The sequence below is a fragment of the Brassica napus genome, chromosome A3 (assembly GCF_020379485.1).
Source record: "Brassica napus cultivar Da-Ae chromosome A3, Da-Ae, whole genome shotgun sequence".
NCBI classification, from domain to species: domain Eukaryota; kingdom Viridiplantae; phylum Streptophyta; class Magnoliopsida; order Brassicales; family Brassicaceae; genus Brassica; species Brassica napus.
In genome coordinates this window covers 9,133,886-9,152,462 of record NC_063436.1, presented here as the reverse complement: position 1 = coordinate 9,152,462, position 18,577 = coordinate 9,133,886, and the positions used below count along the sequence as shown (strand labels likewise).

Genomic DNA, 18,577 nt, shown 5'->3' with positions numbered 1-18,577 from the left:
ATGGCAGTACACAAGTAGTGGGATTTTTAAAAGGGTTTTCCCAACTACGATGTAATAAAGCTTAGAACTTTAAGTTATATCAGTACTATTTTTATAGGAATTTTTAACCTTAATTGTGAACAAAAATCTATAGAATTAAATTGCTTTCTTAACTAGGATAATGCTAATGAGGAGAGCCTACACAACGGCCATGTACCACTTCTTTTCCAACTTAATATTTGATTAGGTCAAAATAGAGTCATCAATCATCTTATATTTAGTGTTTTTTATTGATGATAATATGCAATGCCATCAACTTTTGGCCCTTTTCGTTTTTAGGATACGACTAGATAATAACATGTGTGCATGCACAAATAAGTTTTTATAATAATATTTATTTATTAAATAATTTTAATATTTTGCAATACTATAATCTTTATCGATTGTAAAAATGATGAATACAAATATAGTCTTTTAAATGTATCATCATTGTTGAAGAGTTAACGTATTACATCTCATTTTAATTATTTTTAAAATTTCATATGCACAAAAAGAATTAAGTTTTGCGGCTGACACAAATCACCAAAACCAAATAGGCAACATCGATTGTATAATGACGAAAAAAATAAGGTTTTCTGCTCTCGATTTGTTTACTATTGAGTCTCCATAAATGATTTCATTTTCTACATCTATAAAATTCGTTATCGTCTCTGTTTCATTGATATGAATTTAGTTTTTTTTTTAACTTCTTCTACAAATTCAATGAATTACATAAGTGTCAATTTAAAAAGATGGACATCTGTAAAAATTAGTTCCACTACAGATACAAATCTAAGAATCAAAATTTTGAAAAAAATCATCGGCAAACTCTATTAACAGGTTAGTGTTCAAATCTAATATATCAAGCAATTATAGAATATAAGTGTTGACTCGAAATATAAATGTATGTCTAGTATATATTCACCAGTTCGGTCTAAAATTCATCTAATTCTAGAACAAAAAAAAAACAAATTACTTATTTTATTAGCCTAGGCCTTTGAGGTTTCGTTACTTAAGAGTATAAAGATAAAAATATATATATATTACTTTATCATTCTAGTATATGTAAACTATGTATAAAATAAGAACTGTTTGATTTATTAAATGATAAACCAGAAACTTATAATAAATAGTTTAAATCTCTCATTCTTCGAACAAACTCAAAAGGAGGTGATTGGAATCTTGTTGTGATATTTCACTAAAAGCTTTTTAAGAATAAAAATCAAGACTAAATTATTTAATTTGAATGAAATAATATATATAGTGCTTCCAATATTAAAAATCACTTTGCTTTGAAGAAGTGTGTTTCTGGAGTTGTCACGATCAAATAAGATATTTGAAAACACATATTTAAAAAAAAAAATTGTAGGCATAAAAGTATATACATTAGAGTAAGCACATAAATCAAAACCAATACTTTTGGTTAATTTACAATCACGTTTTTGACAAATAAATCAAAACAATCATTTTATTTACTTTATATGGTATAAATTAAACTTTAGTGATATTGACTTAGATACGTAGTATATTTTAATATAAATATTTATTATTGACACTTTCTACTCATTGCAAATTTTGAAATTAACATATTGTTATATTTTTATATAGTACATAATTTATTTCAAATTATATTAATATATATAATATGAATATCTATTAATGAGACTTCATATTCATACGATTTATTAAGGCTCGGCATTTTATCCGATATCCGAACCCGTATCTGAATCCGATCCGAAAATCCAAACCGAAATAGCAAAATATCCGAACGGTCATTGAATTCGGAGAGATTGGATATCTGAAACCAAACAGGTAATATCTGAACCCGAACGGGTAATATCCAAACCCGAATGGATATCCGAAGATAACGAAACATAAGTATACTTAACCCTATATATCTAGTTTACTTCTCTCATTTTATTCAAAATATTTATATTAATGATGCACATTGTTCAAAATGAGATAATATACATATAATTATGGACAAAATCATTTGTTAATCACTTAAAATACATATCAAGCTCTTGTTTCTTGCATTAACAAAAGTTGCATCTAAAATTTCAAAACAACAACTAAATTAGTGTCTTTCTATTTTTAAAGTTTTATCTCCAAACCTATTAATAGTTTAATCTTTTAAAAAAATAGAAAACAATTAAGTTAAAAGTATATTTTAAATACAAAAAAAAAACTTAAAACAATGAATAATGAATAATTTTTTTTATTCAAAATTTAAATATCCAAACCCGACCCAAAATATCTGAACCTGAACATAAAATACATGAACCCGACCCGGAGTGTAGAAATACCTGAACGGTTTCTATACCTTTATATTGAAATACCCAAAAATTCTAAATTCCTGATACGGACCCGAACGGATATCTGAATGTCCACCCCTACGATATATGATCATTTGTATCTTGCTTGCACAAAATAATTAAACCATTGATCACAAAATTTTCAATATGGGACTTTTACTATTTTTAGTAATTTATAGTCATTTTAAAAAATTCAAAATATAACATATAAGAAAAAATCTAATTTTTTTACTATATGCTGAATGTAATTGTTTAATTTTTTTAATAATATAAAATTGATAAAAAAAGAGGATACAAAAATTGTTATCAAATTGTTATCATTAATTATCATATATATGTTAATCATATTAGGCAATTTTGTAGCTTTTATTTAAGAAAAATATTTTTCTGTACAATACTAATTAATTTGATAGTTAGTTTAATAAAAGCATAGTGTTTTTTTTTTTTGAAACACAAGCATAGTGTATGTTTATATGGACCAATTCATTTTTTTAAGAATTTTAAGAATCATCCTCGTGATGACACGTGCGTACGAAAACATGATGTTTAAAAAAAAGCAGGGGTACCCTAGCCTAAAGCTTGCAAAATATCAGTTTTATATGCCATTTTTTTTATGTTTGGCATAATGTTTTTAAAATATAGTGGTTATGGACAATTCAATAGCGGATCCAGACTTGATTTTAAAAGGTGTCACATTGGGCTTGAGCCCAACATAATTCTTATAGAAACCAAAAATAAACAAAGAAAATGCTTGAGGGCAGAGTCTAACTTGGGAAAGGTGTATCAGTTGCTAAGGAATTAGACCAAACGAACTACATACATTTGCGTCAAATACAATACAAACACAGGTATATAACATTTAACTTGTGGCAGATGAGACCCCATTCCTTAACGTAGGTCCGCTGCATCTAATTATATAAAGCCGAGCATGTGTTCACGTGAAAGGCCGGATATATCAACCGGTGCTGGGTAGGTTAAACATGTAATACATATTAGCAATGCAAAGAAATTCTCACACATTGTTTGCAGGGGTTTTTGCCAAAACTAACCCACAACTTGATTTTAATTCCAAACCTATACCCAAACTTGAATCAAATGCAAAACTAACCTAAAAGCCTAGTGAAATTACAGCTCAGCCCCTTGTGACCAAACAAAAAAACAGAAGCCATTTTTACGAATATAGCCCCAGTAAATCGTCTGAGTCGTCTGAGATGTTGGAAGTCGTCTGGACGACTGAAGTGTAAGTCGTCTGGTACCAGTTTATTTTAAAAATAATTTATAAATTTTGTAAAAAAATATTTTGATGTGTAAAAAATAAAAATCAAGTAATTATAAACAGTTTTAACTGATATAAATTAAGATATGATAAAATTGATTTGTTTTGAAGATAGATGAGTGGAAGTAGTGAATCATGAAATACTTTGGTTTAGGAGTTTGGCAAACATATGTTGTATTATTGTATGTATTGTTAGGGTTAGATTTTGGAAAACTAAAATGTTTTTTTCAAAAATTAGTTTTCACCTATATGTGTTTATTTCTGTGTATAGTAAACACTTTTCAAGTTTGATTTGGTTTTATGAAGTGTTTAATTAGATAATTAAGTTTAGGGGTTATGTTTAGGGTGTGGACGACTTATATTTCAGTCGTCTGTTGAATAATTTACCCGGACGACGTATATTTCAGTCGTCCAGACGACTTACTTGTAAGTCGTCCAGACGACTTACTTGTAAGTCGTCTGGAAAGTCTTCTATTTTAGTTTCCCGCTAAAAATATTTAATTTCCCGCTAAAAATATTAAACTCTTTTGGACGACTTACATGTAAGTCATCTGTTTTAATTTCTTCACCAGACGACTGAAATGTAAGTCGTCCAGGAAGTCGTCTGAGTCAAAAATATTAAATCTAATTAGATTTTTTGTCTCCGTATATAAAGAAAAATTTACACATTCTCTCTCCTCCTCTCAAATGGCTGCAACAAAAATGTAATGTTCATCATTCTAAAACTCTCCAACCTCTCTCTAATCTCTTTGACTTGAAAACACCAAACTTTATATGAATTTTTCAGTTTTGTCTCATGTATTTCTTATTAATCCATCTCTTTTGCAGGTTTTTAATCAAAAGGTACTCATCTTCCACTAATTTAGAGGTATATCTATTAATTTTAGATATGTATTTTTGTGTGTTCTATAAATGTAGATTTATCTAATCTTCCACTCATTTGAACGGTTTTGAATATGGAGGTTTTTCAGATCTGGATTTGATGTGCAGGTTTTTCAGATCTGGAAGACTTCTGGGACGACTTACCTGTTAGTCGTCTGGAAGTCGTCTGGACTTCTTGGAAGTCTTCTGACAAAGTCGTCTGGACTTCCAGGAAGTCGTCTGGACTTCCAGGAAGTCGTCTGGACTTCCAGGAAGTCGTCTGGACTTCCAGGAAGTCGTCTGGACTTCCAGGAAGTCGTCTGGACTTCCAGGAAGTCGTCTGGACTTCCAGGAAGTCGTCTGGACTTCTAGGAAGTCGTCTGGATTTTTCTGAGCGTTTTGGTAAGTTCTTATGTCTGATTTTTCTTCATTTGGTAACTTCTTGTTGTATAAAGTTCTTACTTTTTTCCCAAACTAAAACTCTCCAAACCCACTCTAATCTCTTTGACTTGAAAACACCAAACTTTATATGAATTTTTCAATTTTGTCTCATGTCTTTGTTACTAATCTATTTTTTTTTTGCAGGTTTTTAATTATTTGGTACTCATCTTCCACTAATTTAAAGGTAGATCTATTATTTTTAGATATGTATTTTTGTGTGTTCTGTAAAGGTAGATTTATCTAATCTTCCACTCATTTTTTTTTGTTTTTAAGCCATTTGAACGTTTTTGAATATGCAGGTTTTTCAGATATGGATTTAATATCCAGGTTTTTCAGATCTGGAAGACTTCTGGGACGACTTACTTGTTAGTCGTCTGGAAGTCGTCTGGAAGTCGTCTGGAAGTCGTCTGGACTTCCTAAAAGTCGTCTGGACTTCCTGTAAAGTCGTCTGGAAGTCGTCTGGAAGTCGTCTGGACTTCCTAAAAGTCGTCTGGACTTCCTGTAAAGTCGTCTGGAAGTCGTCTGAACTTCCTAAAAGTCTTCTGGCAAAGTCGTCTGAACTTCCTGGAAGTCGTCTGGACTTCTTAGAAGTCGTCTGGACTTCTTAAAAGTTGTCTGGTCTTGTCTACTCAAGTGGAATCCAAGCTTGTCTTTGTAGATGAATGATCTATAATAGTTTTGTTTGTAGTCTGTTTTATGAATTGCATGTATACTCTTTTAGTTGTGAATTTTTTGTAAAATCAGTAATAATGTTTTCCAAGATGTATTAAATGTGCTAACAATGTGTTTACACATTTACAAATTAATGAAATAATAGACTTCAGTAGCCTTTTTCTTATCTTTGGATCTCTCATATGCAATAATAAACTCCAATGGCCTTTTTCTCATCTTAATAAACAAGAATGTTGGTAAGAGATGGAAACAAACAATAGTAACTAGTCAAAGCATATCATATTTTTTATAAGTTTGCATTGAAAAACTTAGTCAAATTTAGTAAAACTAAGGGAGAGAACATATTTTGTAAATATGAGTTTTACATATCTTGAAGTTACTTATCACTCTTAAAAATACAAGTTATTCAAAAACTAACGTAGAAGACTTAAAAACTTTTGGAGAAGACGCGGACGACTTCAATCTAAGTTGTCTAGACGACTAAACTATATGTCGTCTGGTCAACGCAGAGGTTATTTTTGCAATTGACTTTGAAATCTGTTATTTCGGACGACTGAAAGTTAAGTCGTCTACTATTGTTTGGTTAAAAAAAACTCCAAAAAAGCTAGACGACTTACATTTCAGTCGTCAGAGGTTAGTTTTGCATTTGACTGGATTATTTCAGAAGTTTGACTTTTTGGACGACTTACATTTCAGTCGTCTAGTGAAAATTAAAATAATAATATTTTTTTAAAAGTAGACGACTTACAGTTAAGTCGTCATAGGTTAGTTTTGCAATTGAAAAAAAAAACTTCAAGATTTAATTATATACAGACGACTTATAATTCAGTCGTCCACGAGACGACTGAAATGTAAGTCGTCCAGGATTTACGAGGTTTGACCAGAATCTCGGAAAAAAATCCTGGACGACTTACAATTAAGTCGTCTGGTGGACGACTGAATTATAAGTCGTCTGTGTATAATTAAATCTTGAAGTTTTTTTTTTCAATTGCAAAACTAACCTATGACTACTTAATTGTAAGTCGTTTACTTTAAAAAAAATATTATTATTTTAATTTTCGCCAGACGACTGAAATGTAAGTCGTCTGGGGAAGTCAAACTTCTGAAATTATCCAGTCAAATACAAAACTAACCTATGACGACTGAAATGTAAGTCGTCTAGGTTCTTTGGAATTTTTTTTGAAACCAAACAATAGTAGACGACTTAACTTTCAGTCGTCTCAGGTTACAGATTTCAAAGTCAATTGCAAAAATAACCTCTGCGTTGACCAGACGACTTCCAGGTAAGTCGTCTACAGCCAGACGACTGAAAGGTAAGTCGTCTACAGCCAGACGACTTCCCAAGTAAGTCGTCTGACGAACAGATCTGGAAAAAAACTCGATGTCATACCTTAAATTGGTGAGATAAGTTCCTTAGCATACATAAGGCTTCTCCAAGCACACAGAATCACAAACGGAAGTCACCCACCCATAATCGTTAGCTTCTATGACTCTATGAACCATTAAAATTTTAGAATCAAAATCTTGGGTTTTTTTAGCTCATTGTGGAGAGAAAGTGATAGATATGTTGTGTTTAGTTCACAAGAATGGAAAAAGAAGAAGGGTAAATCGATTTTGGGAGCATTAAGAGCTTCAAATTGGTTGTTCATGGTGGTTGTGGTATTGATGATAATGGCAATCTTGTAATTACTTGAAGATGATGAGGGTGAGAGAGTAAATATGTCATTTTCGAAAAAAAAAAAAAAAAAAAAAAATTGATGGCATTTTCGTAAATTATATGAACTTATGGGGTGAATAGGGCAAAACCAATTTTCAAAAAAAAAGGAGGTTAGTTTTGTGTTTGACTTTAAGTTGTAAGTCAATTTTGCAAAAATCCCTTGTTTGCATGCATATGATTTCTTATACATACCTTGGTGCCTTGGTCTTTGGAGTGATACTTTCCTTAAACATTTTTATATATGTTTTATAATTTTTCTCTTTAATTTTCTGAAGATTTTTAAGAATAATTTATTTTTAATAGTATATATATTTTTATGTGTTTTTCATAATTAATAATTTTAACACTTTATTATAATATTTTTATAAATAAATACATAAAAGGTATAATATTTTTAAACCGAAAAATATAAATGTAAAAAAATTTAAAAACATAAAATTACAAAAAAAAATTATTAATAACAAATTTAAAAATTATTAAAACTAAAAATATTAAATAATATATAATATTACTTTTGTGTAATATTTGGTGTTATGGTTGAAGAAGACAAAAAAAAATAGAACACCAAAACACTAAATTTGATATAATTTTAACATCAAATTTGGAGGCATTGTTGGAGATGTGTTTTGAAACAAATAAACTAATATATATATGTGTTTTAGTAATGAATTTATCTTAACTGTTGAAAAAACTATAGATAACTTAAATTACTTAACAACCAAATTAAATAAATTTTACAAACACAAAAGACAAATTTGTTTTTTCAATCCAAATGCACAATAATACTTTTGTCATGGTCAGAAGAAGTTATATGGAAAAAGGAAAATTAATCATAAATAGTAAAAAGAGGAAAAGAAAAGAAAAATACAGAAAAAGAGAGAAAAAGCCGGAGGGGATGGAGCACATGAGGTAAACGGCAAGAGATGGCAGAGGGAAGATCAGAGAAAGGATCTGCCTCAATTTGACAACTCATATGTCATGTCATCTCATCTCTCACTATTATTTCTTAACACTTTTCTCTGATTCCCTCAGCATTTACTTTTATTATTTAGTGCTTTTGCTCTGTTTCACATTCTATTATACAACCCTATATTTATACTATTGTTTTTATTAATAATTTTCTCCACTAATTAAAATTGTGTTTAGATCATCATTGTTTAGGTCTTTAAATGCATGAAGCATTATGAAGTAATGAACTGATTTAAAGTAGTATCAGCGCCGGCCAGATCTCGGGTCCGGGAAATTAAGAACTTTGGTCCAGAACCTCTAGATAATAAAAAAATAAACAGATTTAAACTGGTTTCAAAATTTAATTCACTAATTGTGTAGGATGTGTTAGTGCTGCTACTGTATAATAATAGAGATCCAAATAAATTTACAACTAGCAATGACTAATTGAATACAAGTGTACAATTTTGATTTTTTTTTAAGGTACAACTTTTTTTAAATGATAGAAGATATTACTACGCAATATTAGTTTGTGGAGAGAACTTCTTAGGTTCGCTATTTACAAACTCTTATTTGCATGTGTACACAAATAAATCGTAAATAAAATACTAAAACATTTAAATAAATAATTAAAAAAAATAACTTGGACTCGATTACAAATGTTTGCCAGTTTTTGGATTTTGTTGTGGTATACCAAAAGAGTTCGTGCCGGGTGATATTATTTTGTCAAAAGGGTATGTACCATACCCTTATTTGGAATCGTACACTTATGATTTGTGTTCAAACTTGTATAAAATATGCGTTATTTAAATTGTGATGGAAATACGCTTTACAGTCCAAAAGCTATATTTACCGAAGACAAAAACTATCAGACGATTTCAACGTGTGTACCAAATGAGTTTTTGATTTGCTCTCAAGATCTTTTGTATTTAATATTAGTATGTATGATCAAACTGTTTGATAATCCAACCTCTAACAAACGCAACCAGTTTTCATCACAGAAGATTCGAACTGATGTGTGCATATTGAATATCATACCGATTGAAAAAGGAGTTCTAAACAAACTGTCTGATGAGAACAAAAGGTGGAAAGGGTATAAAAGGAATGCTGCAATTTTGGTTTGGAACAAGATTGTGAATATTTCAATTTCAATAGGAGTATAAGTTATAAAGGATTAGCTTATTGTAATAAAGGTGCATTTGATGTAAAATTGTTTTTTCAATGAATAAAATTTAATATTAATTTAAAAAATAAAAAATAGCATACCAGTTCACATGAAAATTAAATTTTCAGTTAAAAATTGAGTCGGTTTCCTTTAAGTAGATCAATATATCTATTCGGTTTAGTTAGTTCAAACTTCAATTATACCCCCTTGTTATTAAAAAAGAAGCAATAAAAAACTTTGATTTTATATATTATTAGCAAGTTTACCATTATACTTATGTGTCAACACCACAACTCTTTTCACACCATATTTAAACAACTATTCATTTATTAGAAAAATTACAATATATGCCATCAACCTCTATACATTATATCATTTATTATTTATTATATCATTTATCAAAATATATTAATTTAAATGTATTTTCATATCAGATTCCTAACTGGTAATACATATAGAAACTAACTAATATATCGTGTATGAAATTTCCCATTCCTTGAACGTTAATCACATACATTGTCATGTGTAAGTTTATTTTGCAAAATACAATAATAATTTTGTAAGTACGAAGTTACACAAATTATATAAATTTCATTTTTTTTTTTGCATTTTAATCATTGTTTTTCTGTAAAACAATTTGTATATATTATATACCTCAGCATGATTACCTAGTATAATGTACATTTGCAAGCATTAATTGAATAACTAAAAATGAGAAAGTTATCTATGTAACGAACTCCATCTTCTTCAAGCTCAAGCTTTCTCTCTGTCATAAATTCGTGTTCGTAATAGTTCATAATCTCGACCGTGATACGAGTCACAGAGACCAACATGTGTGATTAGTCATATCTCAATATACGCAACTAGAAGCATGCGTAAACCAATCCAAGGCCTACCACTAGTTCCTACCAAACATATTATTCTTGTTTTGGTAAAATCAACCAACCATGTGGTTGTTGTTGTTTTTTTTAATCAAAACCATGATGGCTGTTTTTTTTTGTCAACTACCTATATATATAGAGTGAATTGGTTTAAGACCCAAAAAGAATGATGAAATTAACAAGCTATTTATGATGGAATAAGTTTTTTATCTATAGAAAGTAGCATGGTATGGGATTTAGGGTATTGACTTAACTAGAGAAAATGTTGTGTATACAAGATGCAATTTCACATCTATATATATATATATATATATATATATATATATATTTTACTACCTATATTCCTAAACCAAATTTTGATTGGCATTTCCATGAATAATCCTATTAGATCAATATATATCTTGTTTACGTAATAAAATAAAATTATTTTACTTTTAGTCTGTTTTGCTAGGACTTAGCGCGGTAGTTGTAACTCTAGAAATGTAAACTAAGATCATATCTAATGGTTTATTCTATTTTTCACTTTAAAATAGAGTAACTCTGTAATAGAGTTGAATTCTAGTTCAATGGTACTATATTTTAGAGTGAAAAATAGAGTGATGAACAAAAAATAAACAACTTACTCTATATTTAAAGTAAACTTATTTTTACTCTATTATAGAGTAAAAATAGAATAATATTGAAAAATTTTTACTCCAAAATTTATTTTAGAATTGAAAATATAGTAGAATTGAAGATACCCCGAACTGTAACTTTCAAAATGATCATTTTTTTTTTTTTTTTTTTGGCGACAATGATCATCCAAGAAACGAAAAGAAGCAAGCTATCTCTGAAAGAAAAAAGATTAGAAAGGAAGAAGCTATCTCTAAGGTAATAAATACTCGACTGAATTTATAATATTGGCTGTGACTACGAAGCATATAGTGACGTCATACATTAATATGTATGTATGTGGTTGCCTAATTAGTATAAGCTAAGAAAAGTTGGAGGTGGTAGAGAGTGACAGAGTCAATCATAAAAGAGTGAAAGCTTTGTCTGCCTGATTATAGCACTAGGAGTCTCTAAATTACGCCAGTGAGTAAAAGTGTGCATGGTAGCAAACACAAGTAGTGTTGAGTAGTGGTAATCGGATGTGATGGAACAAAGAAAAAGATTTCTTGGTAGGGTTTCTAGGGACCATTACTGTTTTTACATGCTTTTGCAAAAGACACCATCCTCATTTTCTGATACGTGTCCATCTCAACAACAATTACTCATACGTCAAATCCTGTTTTTACCCACCAAAACCAATTTAAAATGTAAAGAAAACGGTTTGTTTATGTATAACAATACTGATCAAAAAAAAAAAATTTACACCTGGTTCAAAAAAAAAAAATAATTACATCACTACATATTGAATAATGTTGTCAAAAAGATTAAGTTTATTAATAGTTTTCTTTTCTGAAAATATACTTGTTTGAAAGATCTACATAGTTTTTTTTTCTAAAACATTAGTCTCTTGTGTATATATTAAATAAAGAAATCAAAAAGTAGATTTACCAAATTAATACATTACAGAAAACAAATATCTATTTTAAGCAATATAAATCGTAGAAAAATTTCCAAATCTATAGATGTGTTTAACAAGTTTGAGTAGTTTCTTTAATTACGTGATCTAAATTTTTTAACTTTAAGAAAAAATTGTAAATGTATTTCAATATATAATAGATTTATTAAAATTGATTAAAACAAAAAATGTGATGATAATATTATTATCATTTTTTAAAATAATTTTATCATAGATACTACTATATTTTGAATCAAATTTGACTTTTGTTTACTTTAATGTTATTGAAAACGAATTTGAGATCCCAATGTAAAATAAAAATAAAAATAAAAAATATCATATTAGCAAACAAACTAATGGAATATCAAACTTTTACCTCCACGCGCCACTGTTAAGAGAGTTTTTTCACCACTTGTGCGTATAGCCGAAGAAACGTCAGTGTCCCAGTCGATAAACTTTTTTCCTCCTTTATTAGATAGATTTCTTTTATCAATCTGCCGTCTCTGTGATCTACTAATCGGGTACGTTGTCTGGTTTATAAAGCCTCTCTCTTTGGTCTTTTCATTTCCTCTTCCACTTCGCCGACGAGATTAAAGTCCAAGACAGAACAATCTGTGTGAATGGAAGAAGTTACTCTGATTCTCCTTTTCAAGATTATCTTGTGAGCAATTTTTTTTCCTTGCACACTCTCTTATCTTGAATGCTCTTACGCCAATAGTGTTTTGGTTTCAACTATTAACTCCTCTGTTTTGGTTTCAACTATTAACTCCTCTGTTTTGGTTTCAACTATTAACCCCTCTGTTTTGGTTTCAACAATTAACTCCTCTGTTTTGGTTTCAACCATTAACTACTCGGTTCTGGTTTCAGCCTTGTTAAAGTGTTAGTCTTTCTCATCTTTGATGGTTCTTGAGTGTCAGATCCCTCTGTTTCAAATGGGTTGCTCTGTTTTTCGATCTTAAAGTTTTGATCTTTTTTGGAAAATTAACGCAGATGAAGAAGGAATGGTGTTGAGATGGGAAGGAGTGATGTCTCGAGGAGAAGGAGATGAAGGAGAGGCAACGTTGGACTGGTGAAGAAGATGCATTGCTACGCGCCTACGTCAGACAGTTCGGTCCTAGAGAATGGCACCTCGTCTCCGACCGCATGAACAAGCCTCTCAACCGTGACGCCAAGTCTTGTCTAGAGCGGTGGAAGAACTACCTCAAGCCAGGGATCAAGAAAGGGTCTCTGACCGAGGAAGAGCAGAGGCTTGTGATCCGTTTACAGGAGAAGCACGGCAACAAGTGGAAGAAGATCGCCGCCGAGGTTCCCGGGAGGACGGCGAAGCGGTTAGGGAAGTGGTGGGAAGTGTTCAAGGAGAAGCAGCAGAGAGAGGAGAAAGAGAGTAACAAGAGAGTCGAGCCTATTGACGAGAGCAAGTACGATAGGATCCTCGAGAGTTTCGCTGAGAAGCTTGTGAAAGAACGCTCTGTTTCGGTCCCTATGGCTAGTTCTAATGGTCCTCCTTCTAATCATGTGATCCCGCCTTGGTTAGCTACTCCTAACAACGGGAACAGTGTTTCTGTGAGACCTCCCTCGGTGACTCTCACTTTATCACCTTCCTCAGTGGCTGCAGCTTCACCTCAACCGCCTATACCATGGCTGCAGCAGCCTGAGAGAGGAGAGACTCATGTGTTAGGGAGTATGATACCGTCTTGTAGTGGTGGTAATGAGAGTGTGTTCATGTCAGAGCTCATGGAGTGTTGTAGAGAGTTGGAGGAAGGACACAGAGCATGGGCTGAGCATAAGAAGGAGGCGGCTTGGAGGCTGAGGAGACTGGAGCTGCAGCTAGAGTCAGAGAAGACGAGTAGACAAAGGGAGAAGATGGAGGAGATTGAGGCAAAGATGAAGGCTTTGAGGGAAGAGCAGAAGATGGCAATGGAGAAGATTGAAGGAGAGTATAGAGAACAGCTTGTGGGCTTGAGGAGAGACGCTGAGGCCAAGGAGCAGAAGCTGGCTGATCAGTGGAGTTCTAAGCATATTAGGCTCACCAAGTTTCTTGAACAGCACATGGGTTGCAGGCAGAGGCTATTAGACCGTCCCTGAACCCTGAACCAAACCTACTAAGATGTCTTCTCCTCTTTGTTGTGTCATGTAATGTGAGCTTTTTGTTTTGAGTTTCTTTTTTCATTTGGTGTCTCCAATGTTAATCAGACTTTTTGGTTCCTTAACTCAGCATTTATTGTATGTCTTGGTTTCTCTTCTTTAAATCATTTGGTATCTCCAATTTAGGCATTGCAACACTTTCTATACTTTACAACTTCAGTTGATAAAAAGTGTACAAGATAAAACAGAGATAACTACACATTGGCTATGTAATAATCAAAGAGAAAGAGATATTATTATTCACTTAAAAAGACAGTTGAAAGTTGAAACTAAATAAGAATAAGAAAATAAATCCTTGAAAATGTCTTTGGCCGAAGTTTCAAAATATAAAAGAACAAAAAAAAAACAAAGAGCAGCATAACACTTATTTTCAGAAAAATGATGAACTTTGAACTTAGAAGCACTTCCTGTGAACAATGGATGGGCCTGACTCATCATACTCTGCCTTTGCAATCCACATCTGCACACATTAAGACAAAACATCTTGATTTAGTTAAGCTGCAGGGTAGCTAGAGACTGATAAGGAACCAACTTAAATGGTTTAGGTGTGTACCTGCTGGAAGGTACTGAGTGAGGCCAAGATAGATCCTCCAATCCAGACAGAGTATTTCCTCTCAGGAGGAGCAACAACTTTGATCTTCATGCTGCTTGGAGCCAAAGCAGTGATCTCCTTACTCATTCTATCAGCAATCCCAGGGAACATTGTGGTTCCACCACTAAGCACAATGTTACCATACAAGTCCTTTCTGATGTCGACATCACACTTCATTATGGAGTTATAGGTTGTTTCATGGATACCTGGATTCTCCATACCAATCATAGACGGTTGGTAAAGAACCTCAGGGCAACGGAACCGTTCAGCACCGATGGTGATCACTTGTCCATCAGGCATCTCGTAGTTCTTCTCAACAGATGAGCTAGTTTTGGATGTCTCTAGCTCCTGCTCGTAGTCAAGAGCGATGTAGCAGAGCTTCTCCTTTATGTCTCTGACGATTTCCCGCTCTGCTGTGGTGGTGAAAGAGTAGCCACGCTCGGTTAGGATCTTCATAAACGCGTCCGTGAGGTCACGGCCTGCTAGATCAAGACGTAGGATGGCATGTGGAAGTGCATAACCCTCGTAGATAGGAACCGTGTGGCTCACGCCATCTCCAGAGTCAAGCACGATGCCTGCAACACACATACCATAATCAAACAAAAGCTTTATACTCTACACTATACAGAACGGTTTGGTTTCAGTTTTGAGTTCGGTTAGTTTGAAAAGCTTCTGAAACTATTTCGGTTCGGTTCTCAGTTTGTTAAGTTTTCAAAAAATAATAAATAACTAGATTTTGACCCGCGCAGGCGCGCGGGTATACATTTTGAAAAATATGTTGATATTTGTTTTTCATGTAATTATTAAGGTTTTACAAAATGAATCCAAAGAACAGAACCAATACCGATCCGAAAATATAGTACCAAACCCGAACATAAATTGATTAAATATTCGAATTATTCAAAATTTTGTTATTTAGAGAACCAAATCTGATCCGAACCGAAGTATTCGGGTACCCGAATTTATCTAAAAATAGATTTATATACTTATATATATATATATTAATTATTTTTAGATTTAACGTATATAAAACATTAAGAATGATACTTTTAAATTGGTTTAAATACTTGAAAATATATATATAGATAGTCAAAAGTAAATATCTGCAATAGTTAAAGTATACTCAAATCACCAAAAATACTTAAAATAATTATTGATTCCGTATCCAAAACTTTAAATCAAACCAATTGATATGTTAAGCTTAGGTATTCTGACATATGTTATTCAAATTTATAGGTAATATATTATTTTATTTATAGATTTTGAGAAATTTAAAATAGATAATGATTTAAAACTTTAAAAATAATTTAAATGGGTTATCCAAACGCGAACCAAACCCGCAAAGATCCGAATCAAACTCAAACCAAAATTTAGAAACATCCTAACAGGGCTTAAATCTTTGACTCCGAAAACCCGAAACACAAACCGATCAGAACCAAACCCGTATGGGTGCCCGAAATCTCATCCCTATTCATTATTATATATCGTATACTGTCATCATATAATTAATTGTATTTTATACGTACCATCATATAAGTAATCATATAATTAATAGTATTTTATATGTACCATCATATAAATAATTACATATATTATATTTATAAAACTTAATAGGAAATATAAAAACGATAATTTGAGTTGGTATTTCAAATTGGGCTTTGTATTGTATTTTTATTATATATATTGACAACATTTTTGTATAATGGTTATTGAAAAATAGTTTAGTAAAAATCCATTTTTGAATATATGTATTAGTTTTTAATCAATTTTTGATATAAATCAACTTTAAATTATTATTTTGATTTGAAATATGTGTATAAAGTTTAAATTTTGTTTTATGGTTAGTTTAGAAAAAAAAAAGTTTTATGCGATTAGATTGACCCGTTTTCGTATATTTTAAATCTCGCCCAGATAGATAGTTTTTTATAATATGATGGACTTTTAATTTTTCTTAAAAACATAAGCCCATTACTTTTTTTTTCTTAATACTACTATCCTTGTTTCCAAACAAAATTAATTTTTTTTTAAAAGACTACAATTTATGTTTCCAAACACTCCAAATTTTTTTAATAGTCCTATTCAAGTCTCCAAACACTCCAATTTTGTACTTGAGTTTTAATAAGATAGATAAATAACCGAATTATCTAAAAATTAACCAAAATAACTGAACCGAACTAACCGAAATTAACCAAAAACATCCGAGTTTAAAAAAAAATTAAAACATTATCTAACTTAAACAGAAAAAATGGTTGTTTTCGGTAAAATTTTAAAACCAAAATTAATCGAAGCCCAAACCAAACCGATTTTTTTTTTGTATTGTGGCCAAAGGGAACTAACCAAAATAAAAAAAATACCAGACCCGAATAAACCAAAATAACTGAAATAGGGCTAGTACAAAGCTTTCAAGCTTTATAGCATTAGGACTACACTCACCGGTTGTACGACCACTGGCGTAAAGGGAAAGCACAGCCTGAATAGCCACATACATAGCCGGAGCATTGAAAGTCTCAAACATGATCTGGGTCATCTTCTCACGGTTAGCTTTCGGGTTAAGAGGTGCTTCAGTGAGTAGAATAGGATGCTCCTCAGGTGCAACACGAAGCTCGTTGTAGAAAGTGTGATGCCAAATCTTTTCCATGTCATCCCAGTTGTTGACAATGCCGTGCTCAATAGGATACTTGAGAGTTAGAATACCACGTTTTGATTGAGCTTCATCGCCAACGTAAGCATCCTTTTGGCCCATACCAACCATCACTCCGGTGTGACGTGGACGACCCACGATGCTGGGAAACACAGCTCGTGGTGCATCATCCCCAGCAAAACCAGCCTAAGTCAATAACAGAGACATGATCTCAGACAGAAACTAAATGATACATTGTTCCATGGGAACAAGAAACATACCTTAACCATTCCGGTTCCATTGTCGCAGACAAGAGGTTGAATGTCTTCACCGTCAGCCATTTTGCTACCTTGTGCAAAACAAAAGGATATGATTTTTTAAAAAATTCTTCAAAACATATTTTTTTATTACCAACGACAATTAAGACAAGTGAAGATCAGTCTTGTAATGATTATGTCTATGTAATAGAATTAACTATGTACAAAGAACAATCTTAGATCGAGAATCTATTAAACAATTTCCAAAATATTATTATAAAATTCAGGAAAAACAGGGGTGATTAAACAAATATGACAATATGATAAACACAGATCGAAGATGAGCTCATGCATGGTGGATTGAGTGTAGAATCGAATTGAGGCAAATATGAAATCCAAACAAAACGTACAGTTGGGTATTCGAATGCACAATGAAGAATCTAAACATTACCTGAAACCGAGAGAAAAATAAAAAACTGGAGGAAGGCCGAGCGAAAATGAAACGGCTCACGGGAGGAAGAAGAAGAAAAAGAAGAAGAATGAGAAGAAGGAGAAACAAAACGGGTCCAAAGGCTTCGAATCCGGCTCACCTAGTATTCCACTTCTAAAATTTATTTGAAACGGTTAAAAGGAAAAAAATTATTTGAAATTACCCTTTTACTCTCTACTTAGATAACCGGGTTGCAACTCGGTTGATGTATGATTTTTTTAACAAGGCTTCTGATTCAGTTTGGTTCGGTTTAAGTTTAGATTGCATGTTTTCATTTTTTTTTTAGTCATACGCATTTACAGTATTTTATCTCAACGCAAAAATCGAACCCAATCTGTAAAACCCAGACTGATCCGAATTTAAAAATATTTGAATGGATTTGAGTTAGCAGATATTGGATATTCAACCCAAACGAATAATATATGAATCCCAAACGGATATTCGAAGATAACCATACATATCTAATATATATATACTTAATCTTGACCAAAAAAATATATATACTTAATCATGTATTTTTAGTTTATTTTTTCTCTTGTATTCAAAATATGTATAGTGATGATGTACATCGTTCAAAATCGCTCAAAATCAGATAAAACACAATGTAGTAAATAATAATTGTGGACAAAATCA

General features: G+C 31.7%; 2 protein-coding genes across 2 annotated transcripts; one reads left to right on the top strand and one right to left on the bottom strand.

Moving 5' to 3' along the window:
* The first annotated feature begins 12,257 nt into the window (after window positions 1-12,257).
* On the top strand, window positions 12,258-14,089 carry LOC125606833 (transcription factor AS1-like). Its single transcript, XM_048775700.1, has 2 exons — window positions 12,258-12,501; window positions 12,831-14,089. Exon 2 carries the CDS (start codon window positions 12,885-12,887, stop codon window positions 13,923-13,925), a length of 1,041 nt encoding a protein of 346 aa, XP_048631657.1. The 5' UTR covers window positions 12,258-12,501; window positions 12,831-12,884; the 3' UTR covers window positions 13,926-14,089.
* A 166-nt stretch (window positions 14,090-14,255) lies between these two features.
* LOC106392899 (actin-1-like) lies at window positions 14,256-18,046 on the bottom strand. Its single transcript, XM_048775698.1, has 5 exons — window positions 17,906-18,046; window positions 17,479-17,550; window positions 17,011-17,404; window positions 14,539-15,152; window positions 14,256-14,445 (listed from the first exon to the last, which is right to left on the bottom strand). The coding sequence occupies exons 2-5, from the start codon at window positions 17,536-17,538 to the stop codon at window positions 14,380-14,382; spliced, it is 1,134 nt and encodes a 377-aa protein (XP_048631655.1). The 5' UTR covers window positions 17,539-17,550; window positions 17,906-18,046; the 3' UTR covers window positions 14,256-14,379.
* Between the last annotated feature and the right edge of the window lie 531 nt (window positions 18,047-18,577).